Source organism: Ictalurus punctatus, chromosome 3 (assembly GCF_001660625.3).
Source record: "Ictalurus punctatus breed USDA103 chromosome 3, Coco_2.0, whole genome shotgun sequence".
In the NCBI taxonomy this organism is placed as follows: domain Eukaryota; kingdom Metazoa; phylum Chordata; class Actinopteri; order Siluriformes; family Ictaluridae; genus Ictalurus; species Ictalurus punctatus.
This window is the reverse complement of record NC_030418.2, coordinates 20225117-20243249: the sequence shown is the minus strand read 5'-3', so window position 1 is coordinate 20243249 and position 18133 is coordinate 20225117. Positions and strand designations below refer to the sequence as shown.

The 18133-nt window shown below is 38.0% G+C and overlaps 1 protein-coding gene across 1 annotated transcript in view; it reads left to right on the top strand.

The window, feature by feature from the left end:
- Positions 1–16987, top strand: part of parga (poly (ADP-ribose) glycohydrolase a) — a 36303-nt gene extending 19316 nt beyond the window's left edge. The window contains exons 10-18 of the mRNA XM_017464009.3: positions 2387–2466; positions 2562–2622; positions 4196–4271; positions 7046–7193; positions 11328–11406; positions 12513–12621; positions 13014–13119; positions 14406–14534; positions 16105–16987. Of these exons, the coding sequence (XP_017319498.1) occupies positions 2387–2466; positions 2562–2622; positions 4196–4271; positions 7046–7193; positions 11328–11406; positions 12513–12621; positions 13014–13119; positions 14406–14534; positions 16105–16268 (952 nt within the window). The 3' untranslated portion in view covers positions 16269–16987. The remainder of the gene's footprint in view (positions 1–2386; positions 2467–2561; positions 2623–4195; positions 4272–7045; positions 7194–11327; positions 11407–12512; positions 12622–13013; positions 13120–14405; positions 14535–16104) is intronic.
- Positions 16988–18133: the final 1146 nt, after the last annotated feature.

The window sequence follows — 18133 nt, the reverse complement described above, 5'->3', positions numbered from 1 at the left end:
ATTTCATCCAGTCTGAATTCATATTCAGTTCTTTTTATTATCTTTTAAATTTTTATACTGTAATGAATTAAAGTTTTATTGTTGCAGATGGTGATAACAGTTTGGCTTCCTTTTTTAATTTGAATTTTTATATTTTTCTTGACTCCACTTATAGCAGGTGATCATGTTTGGGGTGTCTGTTCACAATAATATTGAGGCTTATTGAATTCACATGGGTTAAAATGTTGTTAAGATATCATTAGATGCCAGCAATGCTTGCACATTTCTTATTGGATGTTATCCAGTTTGTCTTGGAATCTAATATACCACCTTTGGTTTTAAGTCAGTAAAATACATTCCCTGGCCAGGTGGATATCACTGATTTATGTGTAAATAAAGCATTTTGTATAGTGAAGCAGGATATTCATGCACAAAGAAAACAGCATCAATCAAGCATGTTGCTTCTAGTACTTTCTCATAGACACTGCACATGGACAAAGCCAGACACTTCTGAACTACCCCCATTATAGACATTTCTTTGTTTTTGGGTTTTATCTCCCCTGGCTGAAGATGGTTAAATGCGTTGGATTGTGAGTGCCTGAGTGATTGCAGCATTAAGTCAGATGGCTTATTTAGATGAGCGCAGCAAAGGGACACAGACTTCAGCCAGTGCATCAGCTTCTCGTTCTGCTCCATGGCAAGAACCAGCCAATAGTAAACGAGTTTTCTAAAGACAGCTGAGATTCCAGACATGCAGATCGTTATGGTGCAGCCCAGTCTAATTGAATGACTGTCCATCAGTTTACAGTTTACCGCAGTCGAGCACAGGGCAATTTAGAGATTGCTTATTTGGCAGACCTGTCAATGTCTTTTTTTCTTCTGTGACATGATGGATAGACTGGAACTCAGAGATGTAGTTATATTATGCTAAATATTGGCATGCTTGGTTTTTTTTTTTCCTTTTAGAAATTCAGGGACACCACTAAAGAGAGGTCATTGTCTCTTGTGCAGAAATTCTTATGGAGAAAAGCTTGATTTTAAGATATGTGCTGGTTTTTTAGGGTTGTAATTGCATTACTTATGGTGCCCTCCACTAATATTGGCACCCTTGGTAAATATGAGCAAAGACTGCTGTGGAAAAATGATTTTTACTGTTAATCTGAAAATTGATCTTTTGTTTAAAAAAAATCACAAAAATACTTTACACTCATGGATATCAAACAATTGCAAACACAAAAAAAATATTTTTTAATCAAATATTAGTGGAGGGCACTATGTCAGCTTGGTGTTTTCTGAAATGAGCTGGGTTAGAATGGTATTAGGTTGGCACTGTGGTGCAGTGTGTAGCGTCGTAGTCTCACAGCTCTAGGGTGTTCCTGGTCTGATTTTAAGCTTGGGTTAATGTTTGTCGGGTTCTCCGGTTTCCTGCCACATCCCAAAAACATGCCAGTAGAGGGATTGGCAACACTAAATTACCCCCATGTGTGAACGTGTGTGCATGGTGTCCTGCGATGCACTAGCATCCTTTCCTCACGCTGAGTGATTTGTCCAGGATAGGCTCCGGATCGCTAAAGCCATCACTAAAGATGAATAAACAAATGAGTGAAAGAATAGTATTATAGGAATCTTTTAATATTTATAAAATTAATACAATTTTGACAAGTCTTGGAGCTTGATAAATACGGTAAATGACTTATGAACCTGATATCACAGAGTCTGTATTTAATCAATGTGTATTTAAGCTATGATTTGTTTTCATACATCAGCTGATATCGTACACTGAAGATAGTTTGCCTCCTGAGCCATGTACTTAAATGAATTCTATAAAGAAAATATACCTTGCTGGCTTTTTCTTTTGCCATTTTGTTTTATTTGCTTCTTATCCTTTTCTTGATTTCTTTTCTTTTCTCTTTTATTTCTTCTTTTATTCCTTGAATGCATCTTCAGTTTAGTGACAGAAGCTGGAAGACTGGGACATTCTAAATACAGAAATCCACATAGGAAGACTTTAATCCTGGCTATTTCAGACTTTTAAAGTGGACCAGTAGCTCCTTAATGGCTTTTAAGCAAAGATGGTTGTGCTCCTCTGGCTGTCGTTCTTTGTGCAGTGTTACACAAGTGCACCGTTTAGCCTAAGGACAGCAGCCCCATGATTATTGTCCTGACTGGGGGGAAGTGTGCTCTGTGTGCAAGCATTAGGATTGGTCACGTGTGTGTGTGTGTGTGTGTGTGTGTGTGTGTGTGTGTGTGTGTGTACGAGACACTGTGTGGATGTGCTGTGCTGAGTTTGCCTCTAAATCAGGATGGTCAGAAGAAATGATCATGTCTCATAATGCCATTCTCATTTTCCCTCCACTTGTTCTATTTGAGTATCTATAATAGCATGTTTTGTCTCTTTTGCTTGCAGATTGTTTGAGGGATCCGCTCGTCAAAAGATCGAAAAACTCAGAACTCTTCTTTGCTATTTCAGAAGAGTCACCACTGAAAGTAAGCCTGGCATTCAGACTTTAAGTAAATTAATTATTAATAATGTTTTCACATTATTTAGGCTTGCACTTACATGCTTATTGTTTGACCTTCAGAGCCCACTGGTCTCGTGACATTTACAAGACAAAGCCTGAACAGTTTTCCTAAATGGGAAAGGTACTTTCAAATATTAATACAAATGTAGGATGTGGTGTAAGAAAATGTAAAAATGAGTGTCTTGACCTATGAAACAAAAATGCTAATTTTGAATTATTATTTTTTTATGTGAACCAGTTTAAGAGCCTCACTCATCTTGTCCCGTCCACTCGGTGAGATCATGCCTTCAGACCCACTGCTCGCTTGATAAATGAAGCGTGGCACTGTGTAGACTTTCAAGCCAATTGCTTCCCCAGGCAGTGTAGCCTGAGTGAAGGAGCAGGAAGTAAAAATTTACTTTACATCAGGTTGATCTGCTTGTCTTTTTAGCTTATTAAAGTCTCAGACCACTGCTATGCTTGGCTTGGAATTACTTAAAAAGCCAGGCTGCAGTCTTGCAGCTTCCATTAGTAATTGAACTGGAACAAAGATTTTATTTCTTTCATAGTTAATCAGAAAAGATATTGACCTTATATACATAGATTTTGAAAGGGAAAAAAAAAATGCCAGTGAAAAAAATGGCTCATTCAATGTTATTAGTTTAAAAATGCATAATGTTGCAAGATCTTTTGAAGTAAGAATTGATAAGTTCACTTGTAAACAAATTCTTATTTGCACTGGTTTTCCAGTGCTTTGCAGCAGCAGTGTGAAATGACGACAAACTAAAAAAAGGTATTTGATTTGGGAACTTTTAATTGAATATAGAGAGAGGACCTTGTGTTATGCTGTACACTACCAAGTGCTATAAGTACGGAGGGAACTGACTGACCAAAGAGAGTCTTGTAAAGTGAAACAGTGGATATGATGGCGAATATGTAGGGAGGGTATTTGAGTGCAGAGTAAAATGCAGTGATGTGTTTTGAAAGGAGCATTTGTGTCAAACACTATAGCAGAATGGTAAATCGGGTCAAGTATTTATAGGGCAAATTTGAATGACGCTGCTTCTTTCATGGTGGTCATGAGAGTTGGAAGGGATACAGCACCGTTCTTACCAAACCGCATGATCTTTGCTGGTGTTTATTGAAAATTTAAGATAATGATAAAAGCATATTGGAGTGGTGTTAATATGGAGGAACCAGTGGCATATTAGATATTTATATGGCATATAAATGAAAAAAGGTGCACAGTTAATTTAATATATAACTGAATAAATTAATTAAAAATATATATATATAAGAGCCTATAATAGACCCTTGAGACACACCTTCAGTGACCAAAAGTGGGTGTGTTGGACGGGTGAGAGATTTTCACATGATGTTCATTGGTGTTGCTGATAGCTGGACCTTGACTTTGCTAACTACCTATCAGTCTCTCCTTCTCTTCACTTTTATATGCATCAGCAACAAAAGTTCAAATGTAAAGTTTTACTGTAAGGACCGAATAGATAAACTGTATGAGAGACCCAGCATTTCCACTTCAACGCTGCTTGTTTAGAGTATTTGTTTAAATCTGTTTGTCTTGAAGTTGTTCTGAGTCTCAGTAGCAGTCACCTCATCTGCCCTCTCCAAATATTCAACCCAGATCTCTCTTCTTTTAGCGATGTGGGTGCTTTGCATCTATGACACCGTGTTCTTGTGATTCTCTTTCTTCTCAGCTTGTCGACCCAGCTCACACGACTTCATATCTCCTGCGAGGGCACCATTGAGGATCAGGGATACGGCATGCTGCAGGTGGGCACCGTACTGCATACAAAAGTTACTCTTTATTCATTTCTCATAACTAAATAAACATGCAATATGCTCTTGATTTAAAAAGTACGAATGCCTTAAAACATCTGCACACCATTTCTGTAGCATGTGATTATCATAGATTTCCACATATTTCCCTATACTGAAAAAAATTACACATATAAGGACGGTCTTTGAGCTGATGTTTAATTCTGTCAATAAAATACATTAACAATAAAGGTCGTAGTATGCGACAGTCACGAGAGCTTTACTACACTTTCTTTGAGGTTTTGTGGTATACATGTGCAGTGAGGCGGTATGTGACTATTCAGGGTATCGCATAAGCACAGATTCTTCCATCTGAAAAAGTAGTTCCATCTCTGAAGGCATGAATTATCCAAAGCTTCATGAAAGTTTTCTAGCAACTTGTGTATAAACGTTTATCGACTGCCACAACAACTAACCTTACACCAAGTTTTCTGTTTATTTATTTTGTCTTCCCAATACAAGGAAACATGCCAAAGCTGTTCTCTGACCATAGCCCACAGGTTTGATGGCTAGATATCAGGTCAAAAATTTTGCCGTATTAGTTTAATGTTTTATAACTGTTAAATTCAGTTTGGACTCGACATGAATGCTGGGCTCCTTTTTAGACTTGATCTTCATTTTTTGCCCATCTGTATTTAAGTCACACTGTGAAGAATATTGCAACAGTACACTATACCTATGTGCAGCAAGGTTTTTGGCTTTTAATAAATATAGATTTATTGCTAATATAAGGATTCAAATACCTACTGTGTATTGTAGCTCATTCTCATTAACACGTGTGTATACTTATTATCATTAAAGTTCTTAGGGTATCTTTGTTTAATGTCCATTACGTAAATGGCAAATGTGAAAGCTATGGTCTGACATTGTTACAGTGTCTTGACCAGTTGTTAGTGTTTCATTTAAAAGGGCGTTTAAAGTCTAAATGTGATAATGGACATGCTTCTCAAGGCAACTCTTTGGTGCGGTGTTTTTCTATTGCTGTTTAATTGCAGCTTATGCGTTTAGTGCAGTTTTTGTATTGTCACATGAGTTGATGTTCTCCTGTCTTGACACCACTGCAGCCAGAGTGTCTACCTTTATCATGCCAGCTCACCCGTTCTCCCCTCTCCTCTGTCTGGGTGGAGCATATGCTGACAGCTGATGCACACACATGAGCAACCCTGGGAGGTCCCCCTGGGGTGGGTCTGAGGTCCTGCAGGTCGGATTGATGGATATTTACAGAAGCTTGGGATGGGCTGACAGTCTGTCAGTAATGCTGGAAAGAGTTTTAGCATCCTGACCCCAAACTGAGTCACCTGATCAGTGAGAATAGCCAGCAGCCCGACCCCCTCCTTTCCCTCTACTGCAAAACGGCTTCACACTGCAGCGGGTTCCAGGAACCTCAGACTCGTATTAAGGGATTAGTAATAGCACTTTTCCACAGAACAACATGGAAAACAAATTCTGTGTGTCTGTGTGTGGCTCACTTTTCTAATCACCTAACAATACCCTTGAAAGTAGGAGGTTTATTCATCAAAGATGCATATGATCAAATTTAATTGTGAAATCAAAAGTATTTTCGTCACTTTTGTTTTTTTTCTGTATAAAAAAGATCAGAGGTCTGTTTGGAGTTTGTGGAGCTTTGTGCGAAACGTTTTAACCTGAAAAATGTTTGAATTCCAGTTAAATAATCAAAATCAATATCATCAATAATTAAAGCTGGTATAGCAAGTTGTGTATTGTTATTAAATAATAACAATAAAAAATCAAATAAAGTTAATAACCAAAATAGCAAATGTGGATCTCTTATAGCTCATCTGAATAAATAGGCATTTGGCACCATACAGCACTAACCTAGAGGCAGAGTCTGGGACAGGCACACCCGGCTATTTAAATACTCACTGTGGATAATGGTTTTGTTTTGTTTGGTTTTTTTTGAGGTTATTACATAATTTCATGATTTTATTGATTGAATGTAGAAAATTTTGCGGCTGCAGAAAAGAAGAATTGTATTCACAACAGCTACCTCTAAATCAGTTTCATAGACATCATGTTTTCCCTGCTCAATTTACTTCCTCGTGTCTTAGATAACCTTAGTCTTCTGAATGCATTCTTTTTACCGGCTTACTGCCACAGCTCTTGCATAAATCGGTGCATGCCTCATGTAAATGAGATGTATATAAAGGTAAACTGGGTTATCCTGTGCATATGACGTGTAAATAAGGGCTCTCGAAGGAGCTTGTGTCCACACAGCTGAAGCTGGTTCATCTTCTGTGCTTAGATCACTACTTGTGTTGTTGATGTGCTATTGTGTGTTATTTTGGGGGGGGGTTTTCTAGACACATCTTTGAAAAATAAGGGCTGGTGTATTTGTTTTATGGCAGGACACACGCTCAAACACAAGTGTGCAATCCTTAGTGAAAATGCAGAGTTCCAACTTTAACTTAATAGCTGTGCATGCCGCCAAGTTCTTTTGTTTCTGTTTTGTTTTTAATGAGAAGATAAGTGCAAACTTGATCAAACTGAATCTCAAATGATGTTCTACATTATGCCTGTATAGTATAAGAAAATGAATAGGAAGCCATTTGGGATTTGGCCTTTCTTGAAGATTGCTGATTGTAAATAAATCATGGCTAAGAAATGTGAACTCTGACCTCAGCAACCAGGGGATAATAATCTTTGTTACTGTTGTCATTCAAGGCTGTGTGTGTGTGTGTGTGTGTGTGCGCGTTTGTTTCTTTCTGCAGGTCGACTTTGCTAACAGGATGGTAGGAGGAGGGGTAACAGGACTAGGGTTGGTCCAGGAGGAGATTCGCTTTCTCATCAACCCAGAGCTTATTGTCTCGCGTCTCTTTACTGAGGCGTTGGAACACAATGAGTGCCTTATCATCACAGGTAAACAACCGAGATGATTTGAGACAGTTTTTCTTCTTCACTTATTTCCTTTCACTCTCGCCTTTTATTCTGTCTCCTGCTCCCCTGTCTCTCAACTTTTTGTCTCTTTCTTTGCTTCAAACACACACACACACTCACAGACATCTGCTCCTCCTTTCCTGCTGTTCTTCTTACTTCTCCATTAATTTGATCAATCTGATCCTCCACCCAGCAGCCTGATATGCACCCAGATTATTTTCATTCACCACAAGAGGTAAATGCTTCCTCAAACTGAAATTTCAGCCTAATTCCAGCATAGATAAACATTCTTGGTTCGTCATGATATAACAATTAATCAAAAATTTACGTAAGCAGCATTCTCAGTCAGTTGTTTGTCCCATAACACCAGGTAGTTTTCAGCACTTCTCTCCCTATAAATTGAGTTGGCCATCTGTAAATTTATTTCTTAGCAAGTTATTTGGCGTTGCTCACTGAGGCCTATGTATTCATTGGCTTCCATTCATTCCTCGTCCATTCCCCTCTCCATCCAATTTGAACGTAAATCCATTACATTGATTCACTCCTGGCTGTGCTGTTATTTCTCATTTCTCTGAGGCCGAATTGCCTTATTTTTCACCCTCCAACTCACTGTGTTGAGTCAACACACTGCACACACCCTCCCCACTTTGTAGAGGCTGCTCCTTCACTGAGCAGCAGCTCTAAAGAGAAGCCCAGGTCATGAGTTAGTGTACTGCATCCTGCATCCTGAACACATCAATCTCTCACTACAGCTTCCACACCGAAACAAGGTGCCTGCTCTGGCTGAGGGTGTGTGAGAGTGAGACAGACCCTGCCATAACTAGCAAGGTATTCCTTGACTAACATCTGGTGAAGGGCAGTACATGAATAGATCTAAATCTCTGCATTTTGGAACATTTGTTCCCACCTTAACTATGGATATCAAGCTACCTAGTTAGGGGTCATAGCAATATTGTTTTCCCTACATTTCAATTAACAAACCTCCTAAATCGCTTTTACATCTGCATTTATAGGATAAATTCTAAATTTATTAGGAAGCCCACCAGGCAATTAAAAACTCCAATGTGCTGCCCAAAAAATTATTAGGCTGAAAAGTATGATATACTTTGCTAGTTAATTAATACATTATTAATACATTAATACAGGGGGAAACAAACTCTTATGATTATCCCTTAAAAGTTTCAAAAGTAGCACATTGTATTTTTGCCCTCTGCAAAACGTCAGCAGGTCGTTTGCCAGAATTTCGGACAGATATGGTATTCTGTCCTCAAGAAGCATGTAAAAATGTTACTTGAGTTTGTACTTCAGCTGTTGTATGTAGTGCAGCAGACTGAGATTTGGAAACACTGCCTGTGTTTACAGCATTGAGGTTTGTTGCACCACTGTGAAGTACAAATACATACCAAATAAAAACTGCCAATTAAGCTCAGGGTTTTTCTGGTTTGTGTTAAACCTATTCGTCTGCTGGGCAACTACAAATAAAAAAAAAAATCTAATCTCTTGAACATGAAATCTGTTTGTCCTGGGTGCCTAGGCTATTCATTTATCCACTCCTGACTTTTATACTGACAGTAGTGCCAGTAGACAGTAGATAGCATTGCCTGCCATCTGGCTCATTTTTGAATACAAGTAAAACTGCAATCAGTGCATGCACCTTTAGTGATTTATTTATTTATTTATTTATTTTATTTTTTGTCTTTTAACTTGTGTATTCATTTTCATATGATTCATTTACATGTGATTCATTTACTTATTCACTTCTCTTTAAATAGTGATTGATTTTTAAGCAGCTGTAACTGGGAATAATTTACCCAGGCTAATGTGTAATCTACAGGCTTGCACTTTGTACACTTGTTTTATGTCAGACACCATCTTTTTTATTTTTTTTTTATTTTTCCATTTATTAAAGAAGTCTTCAACTGTCAACATCTGACATCAGTTTATGCATGAAATATTTGGCAATTGTCTTTTTTATGCCAAATATTTTTAAGAATTTATGCCTCTACATTTGTATTTCATTTATTTTCTACATTACTCTTCATGATCCCCTTGAGATACAATTAATCTGTCTTGCTTTATGAAATAACACTTGGGGTTACACTGAGGGAGAGAGGGAGAAAGCTAGACTTTCAGAGCTATCCACCAGATTAATCTTGTTAGTGTAAATATAGAAGATAAATGATATCTCTGGTGGAGAATGTGAGGTGGGAGAAGTTGTATACGGCCTTGCATGTCCTGCTTACAGGCGTGTGAAGAGACTGGCTCCTGTTATAAGGAACTGTGCACAGATAGATCCAGCCATTCCTCATCCACCCATACTATCTCCCACTCACTCAGATTGAGCTGACTGGAAGACTGCTGAGAATGACCTGTTTGTCCTGTGTTGTTGGGGATAAATGTTAACTGAAAATATTTCTGCCCTGTAAAGATGATTAAATATAGTTGGACAGTTAATGTGGCCTGATGCAAAGTTGAGACCCATTACCAATCCAAAGTTGTTGTTTTCTAGTAACAGTACATGCACAGTGTTATTTCTCTTATTCCGCACCAACTTTGCAGAATTCCCATGAGACAAGTTAGTTCCACCATATTGAACAGTCTTTAACATGTTTTTAATCTGACTGTTCTGTAATGCACAGAGCATATTTCTTTAATGGTTTAATCCATCTAAGACTATTCATTATATATGCTTCCCATATGGCGTTGCACTACCCTACCCCCACTCGTCATCTTGTTCATGGCTGATTAACTGGCTTCGCATTGCAATTTTGGGTTGAGCCCATCCGGTTACGTATGCAAGCACCAACCTGGTTACAGCAGTGGGTCCTTTGACCCACAAAGACATGTAGTCTGTGTACTTTGCGTTGGGGTCATTATGGTCACTATTTGTCTGACCTCTCCCGTCAGATCTGTTCATAAAGATTGGCTCTACTAGGGCCATTTAGCTCTCAGTAATGTAACCCTGAGGCTCACAGAAGTACACAAGCCACTTCAACACAACAAGAACAAGTCATGAGCTGTGGATAATAACCAAAACAAGGTTACACAGGTAACCTTAGGTTGTTGGGCATGATAGGATGAGGAACTCCACAATGTGGGTGGGAGGGCGTTGAAGTAAATTGAGTGGAGTCAGTTGAGGTGGTTTGGGTACTTTACAAGGATCCCCACTGACCTGCCCTCACTACAGCTCTATAGGACATGTCCCATTGGACAGAGACCACAGGGCAAACCCAGGACCGCTGTACAGTTTATATCTCACAGGTGACTTGGGAATATGTGTGCCCCCCCCCAGAATGAGCTGGAATCTGTGGCTGGGGATATAGAATTCTGGTCTGACCTCAGCTTGTTGCCTCTGCAACCACCACCCAGAATGAATGAATGGATGCAAAACTGGATCAAGGTGAAAAGTGATCAAAAGACCAAGAAGATTTTGTCATTGTTGCAGGGAAGCATACCTGTGCATTTATAGCCTCTTAGCAGTATGCAAGCATCGTCAAATTGGCTAAGACTTTTTGAATCCTTGGTATCTTTTGAATTGCGATACAGCACTGAAATGCTCAGTCATGGTTACACAAAATTATCTGATAATCGTTGTTGTTTTCTCAAACATGGCAGCATCTGAAAAATAGTTTTCTTTAGCTGTCCGCTTACTAGGCTTTAGTCAGATTTGTTGAGCAGATGCACACACTAATGAGTGCTAATGAAGGACATGCTCTTGTGCAGCTTGGCCAGGAGCTCTTCAGAATAATTGACCTATTCTTACCTAAGAACAGCTGCAGATGCTTTTAATGATATTGAAATGGTACAACTGTCCTCTCTTCCCTTAACTTCTCAAGCAGTCTAACCATTGTTTATAATAAATGCAGCTCACCGGGCATATTGGTACTGAGGAGGGAATGCACCCTATGCTATCAAAGCTTTAATCGTGTGGGCCCTGCTTTGTGTACTGGAACTGAAGGTTTTTAGCCATGACACCTGCTGATTTTTTATTTTTATTTATTTATTTATTTATTTTGAGCTAATTGTATTAAAATGAATCCTCTACCTGATGATAGGTGCTGGCAACAAAGTGATTTTTTTTTTTGATATAGTTGTTTTTGTTTTCTTTGTGTGCAGGCACTGAGCAGTACAGTAAGTACTCTGGTTATGCAGAGAGCTACAAATGGAAGGCCAACCACAAAGATGAGACACCAAGGTAACTAGTAGTGAAAATAAGCTTTCTATATGCTGTGCATTCTACACTTCTACTACTGCTACTACTAAATACTACTACTTTAAATAACTTTTAAATATTTAGCCTGATCACTTTATTGAACAAAAGACATAAATAGGATTTTTTTCCCAATATGTTCATAAATACTAATTATTTCTGTATTCATAATGATGAGCAGGATAATGTATGTGTAACAGGGAGCATACAACTGAATGTAGCCTCCATCATGTAGGTCATGTGCAAGTCAAATTTAAATGACCAGAATAGTGTTGGCTTCAGGTAGAGGTCATCTGTAGGAACTTTGAAGATCACAGATTTAGACTGGCTGGGAATAAGACTTTCTATTTACTTTGAACCAGATTTGCTTTAATTATTGTTATGCAGTTTTGCCTGGCACAGTTCAGTGTTTATCTCCTATAAAACCTGGATTCTTGAGCTGAACGTGTTGTGTTGAAGCAGGGACAGCATAAAATGTTCAGCTCCAAGATTGAAACACACTTTTCTAGATAACGGTAACACTTCTAATGTGGTGTAACTCGGCAGGGGTGGACAAATCATTATCCTGAGTGCCCAGGTCAGGCACATTATTTTTCTGGGCTAGTAGTTTTTTTTTGTTTGTTTGTTTTTTTAAATTTACAGTTGCTCAGCAGACAACTGGATCAGAAGACTATTGCTGTAACATGAACCAGCATTTTTTTTTTTTTTTTACTTCAGTTGTCCAGTAACCAAAAAGAAATACTGTACTCCCTACTTACCGAAAAAAAAAAAAACACTTTTCTTTTGATATGGTTGTTAGAACGTTCCAAATGGTTCATATATTTATCTGTGGTGTAATGCACACTGATGTGGAATGCTACTCTCTTCCAATTAGCTCATCATACTTTGGAGAGAAATTATCTTAGTTGCTGCTTTTTAGTCTAGTTAATTGGACAGTCCTAACATGGGACTCGGCAAGCACATTGGAGCTTTCACTTGCCCAGTGGCTTAGATCATGAATTTCTGATTTGTCCACCCCTTCCCCGTAAGTTCTACCATACAGTAGGAGCCATTTGTAATGTTGGATCATAACATCCTTCCCTCCTGCTCAGGGATGAGTGGCAGAGAAGGTGTACAGAGATTGTGGCAGTGGATGCACTGAAGTACAGACACTACATGGAGCAATTCCACCCTGAGAAATTCACAAGGGAACTCAACAAGGTCAGTAGCGAGCTCTGCATGTAAATCAAAATTCTGTGTCTGTTGCAAATATGTGAACTTTTCCTGTTACTGTACAACTGCTGTTCCTGCTTTGCATTTATAACAAATGTAAATGTGTTTCTATTGTCTCCTTTGCAAAAAAAATGTCATGCCCTATGTGATCAACAGAATCTGATTGGCATTTCTGTTACAGTACCTTTCACACAGCATTCTGACCTGTCCTCCTCCTAAAGATCCTGCATGTTTTATGTGTGTTCATGCTCCAGGGTTATTCTTGCATCCGCTTTGGCATGCACCCATCGTTACTTTCCCACAGGGGTACTGCTGCTTACTATTTGTATGTGTGTGTGTGTGTGTGTGTGTGTGTGTGTGTGTGTGTCTTTCTCTGTCAGGCGTACTGTGGATTTGTGCGGCAAGGTGTCAACACCCAGAACCTCTCAGCCATTGCCACAGGAAACTGGGGATGTGGTGCATTCGGGGGAGACACACGACTCAAAGGTAGAGCAGCTGATTGGCTCAGGGCGTGCTACATAATTGAACATCTGGCTTTCACTTTGAACTTCACCAATTAAGTAAAATCCACTCAGTGTTTAATGTTAACTTCATCAGTGAATAAGGTGTGATGTATGACTGAAGGGGAATTACATGAAGCTATCATAAGTACTTATTAAGGTCTTTCTTATTATCTACAGAATGTCAATATTTACTGAAAATGTCACATCAGTTATTTCACTTGGTTAATTAAAACTCTTTTAGAATATCAATATGGTATTTAGAGTAGGGAGCTTTTGAGAGCTCTTCTACTCTGTGAAATATTCCTGTTGATGATCAAGCAGTTAGTGTGTGTTTCTATAAACAAGAGAATAAAAAGGAGCTTTCTTATCTTTTATCTAATCTAATTACCTTACTCTCACTCATCTATTCATCTAGTTAAGAGGTAATTACGACTCTTTTTTTTTAAATGATTTTTTTTATTGATCAGCTTCACCAGTAAATGAGGGCTGCTTCAAGTATGACAAATGTTTAAATCATCAGTTAAAATTCTGATTATTAGTTCAGCCTTAAGCATAAATTTGTTTTCTATTAAGTTACAAGAGTCTCATCTGAAAGACCTATAGTACATAATTGTGAGGGATCTGAATTTGAGAAGATCTTTAAGTGAAAATTATCATCACCTTTGAAAATTATTTTCTATACTATAATCTCTCAAGGCTTTGGCTCTGTAACCAGCAGGATTAGCCATGCAGCTGAATATACAGTTATTTTTACGCTGCCCGTTTTAGCTCTTTATACATAAGAGTATTTCCATGTTGGTAGAATGCGGTGTTAAGAATCACTCATTGTAAGCAGCAGCTCTCATTAGCATGTTATTCATTAATCTCTGGGCTGTATCAAGCCTCTTAAAATATTTAAAGTATTCTCAGACTGTTTGATGCTGGATGACTAAGATTGAATGCCTTAATAAGGAATGTTGGCCATGGATTATTTACCTTTTAAAAAAGGGCCTGTCACTCATCTTTTCTAAAGCTAAGAGCTTGGGACAAAAATGAAAGCCCGTTTCTTATTATCTCTTAAGTAATGTATGTGTGCAATAATAATGCGTTTTTGTGGACTATCCGTAAAATGTACCTCTTATTCTTCAGATGAGTCTAAATAATGAATGTTATTACATCGAGCAGTTGCGTATGCATGTTTAGCCAGTGCACCCCAGCATATGGTGCATTAGCACTGATTGGTTTGTGAATCTTAATACAGTTTGATGACATGTGACTTTGTTTTTGCAGCCTTGCTGCAGCTAATGGCGGCAGCAGAGGCTGGCAGAGATGTGGCCTATTTCACATTCGGTGAATTGGCTCTCATGAGGGATGTCCATGAACTGCACACGTTTCTGACAGATAAGCAGGTCTCAGTGGGTAAGAACACAGTGTTCCTCATGGCAGCCATTTTAAAACAAACCAGCTCCTGTTATGTCAGGGCAAGCTTTCCGAAACAAGTGCTGCGTCTCAATTAGCCTATTTATACTACACACAAAAAGTACGTACTTTGTATTTTTTATTTTATTTATTTATTTTATTTTATTTTATTTTATTTTCTCCCTGAAGAAAAAGTACATACTTTTGAGTCTGTTGCAAAACTTGTATGAAAGTGCTGGGACATACAGTCATGTGAAAAAATAAGTACACCCCATGAAAATTGTTGGCTTTTCCGACATATTTGGACAAGCAAACATTTTATCCGCTTTGAAACAGTAGCTATTAATAAAGTTTATACACCATCAAATGACACACACAAAATTGACATTTTGTAGTAATTTTCACAATTTAAATGAACAAAAAACAGATCAGTCACATGGAAAAAAAAAAAAGAAGTGCACCCCTACATTTATCACACCTTCATATCCATAAAATTAAAATCAGGTGTTGAAGATTGGGTGTCAGTGATTAGAACCTGCTTAGGGAGTGGAGGTGGAACCGGTCTTATTTATACACCTCTCATATCTAGTGACTGGTGTTCCCTTTGGTAGTTTTTACAGTTAAATACTGAAGATGCTTCACCAACGTTATATTCGTCCGCCATTGCATGCGTGTTGAATTCGGTGAAGGAAACAGTCACAAAACCCTTCCTCCCTTGCGCAAAGAGTTGTGGGCAATATTAACTGAAACTGTCCATGGATCCAAATCTACCTGAAATAGTAGACCATCTGGTAAATTTTGGATACTCATTTCAACGTTTATTTGGGACACACTAATTCTAATCTCGCATACTCTTTAGGACAGATAGTAGGCGAATTGGTCATCTGATTATTTTTTTCCCCCTCCACTAGATCAATACTTGCAATGTTCAGATTCTACTTTACCTCCATAAGTAGACCTGGGTCATAATTATTCAGACAGTTCAAGCTCAAGGAAAATCCATATACTGTACAGCATTGATCACCAAACCTGTTCCTGGAGATCTATCTTCATGCAGGTTTCATCTCCAACTAAAATCTAATACACCTGTTTTAGCTGATCAAGAACGTATTAAGGCAATGATTAAATGGTCATGTGGGCACGATTATGGTTTGAGCTAAAGTCTTCAGGAAGGCAGGTCTCCAGGAACAGGGTTAGTGACCACTGCTGTACAGTATGGGCACACTCATAACCAACTTGTCTAAGTATGTTCCAAACACCTATGAATAATTCAGATGTACAGAAATCTTTCTTTTAAAAATAAAAGTAGTCAGTGGCAGATTGCTTTGGTACAAGAGGAATAAAACGACGGAGAAGTTAAAAGCCTTGCATTTGCACTGGTGGTTTATCTGTCAAGGGATTTTGTACTTTCAAATCTTCAGATCATCATAGCTTTTACCAATGCTGCCCATTAGTAGGGTTTTTTTTTTTTTTTTTTTTTTTGGGGGGTGTTGGGGGTTGTACAAGCTCCATTATGCTCTTATTATTCTAATGATGGTCACATTCACTTCATTTTCCCCCCTTTTTTTAGGCAAACTGTATGGCCTCCTGAAGCAGTATTTTAATCTGGTGGTGAAGACCAGTCACAGTCAGAGGCCTGATGTCATTCTGTATGGCTTCATCTATGAGCAGATCAGCTCAGATCCTCCTCCTGAGCCCACTGCAGCCTCCCCTCTTCCTCCAGATGGACATTAATGCTGGCCTGTCATGAACTGACATGCATCCTTAGTGCTTCCTTATTCTTTAGGAAAAGATCTTTTAGGTGATTTTCTGAGATGTGATGGACGTCTGTATACCTTTATTGAGCTTAAGTCACAATACACTAAATATGTGACTTGCAAGTAGAGCAGCAGTACTCCTGGTTGCTGGTAACTTGCGTTTCCCTATTTACCAGAGAGACGTTCGTAGCCAGATGTACTGCACGGTGTTGAATTTTTCACTTTAAAATTAGGTGACAACGGCATATTAATCTTTATTGGATGACTATTGGTAGAGCACTTATACAGATTCAATACAGTATGATAGAACCATATATAACATTGTATGCATGAAAACTCTTTAAAATGCGCAGATATTCACGATCAGACATGATTATGAAAAAGTAATCTTTTTTGCAATGTTTGGTTCAGAATTGATTTGTTAAATTGAGTTTTGAATATATGTTAACTTTTACACATTAAAGGAAATTCTGTAACTGTTCAGCGAAATAATTTGTACTTTCAGTCTAAAGGTAGTGTTGCTATATTGAACTGATCAGCTTGGCATGTACTTTTTAACAATTTATTAAGATTTCTATGCTCAAGTGTGTGGTTTTTTTCCCCCCTTTTCTTGATTCACAACTGCTATTTAAAGGTAGTAGATATTTTTTGGTTGTATTCTATTTTAATATTGATGATTAAATGGGTTAAACTGAACACCTTTCATGTAATCTATGGTCACTTTTTTTCTTTTTACCATCAGGATATGTGACTACCTAAATGTTCACTTAGGCTTTTTTTGGTTGTTGTTTTTTTTTTTTAAAACAGCATATTCAGCGCTCAGCATGTAGTCTAATAATGTTTAGTTCAGTTTCCCCTTATAGAATAATATTCATTATATGTGATCAGTTATTATATATCAGTGTAATTATGGTGAAAAATGGTACATGTTTATTTCTGAGGGCTTTTGTAATTGTAAGATCTGTTGTTGAGATGGCAGGCAGAGCTTATGTGTGGTGTACATAGACTGTTTGACATGGTTCATTGATCACTGCTGATATGTAGGCTGGCAGGCAGGAGCAGGATGCATTATTACGTGCGTTGAACATTACCAATGACTCAGGGCCTCAAATTGTGAACCATTACTCATTACTGTTGTTCTGATCACCTTAAGTAGGTTACTAATCTTCTCATCATCATTAAGACTGCCATCTTGCTTTTAATTGGACTTAGAATGGCACTGAGAACCATGCTTACAAGTTGAGGATTTTTGCATGACCTTGTTCACCCTTTCCACTTGCTTTCTTTATTTCACTACAGAGGTTTAGACGTAGATCCATTTCCATTTTTGTGACTAGTGTGCCATCAGAAAGTCAAACTATAATTGGAATTTAAATGTCAGATGAATGCATTATAGAAACTACCTTTAATGGCAAAAATAAATGTGAGAATGTCAGCAATCGCCTCTTATAAAGTGATTATGCCAAAAAGCAGTGTTTCACAAACCTTTGTGTTCGCTATTGCCAGCGGGGCAGTTTAAAATGAACACCTTTCATAATATGCCAGAAATGAGAGGCTCTGAATTTCATCTTTTTCAAGGGCTGGAGTAAAAAAGAAAAAAAGAAGAAGAAAAAAAAGTCATTTTCCTGATCTTGCCTGTTTGCCTGCTCCTTAAACCAAAATTAAAATTAGTACTGAGGTACTGATTAAGTGCCAATAATGATATTGCAGTAAGGGCAACAAGAACTATCGTATGGTAAAGTGAGTTAATTCAAATGAGTAAACAAATTTTTTTCTTCCTCTTGTGCAGTAAAAAAAAAATAAGTCCAAGTTTAACTGAAGCTTGTACATTTCCCTTTGTTG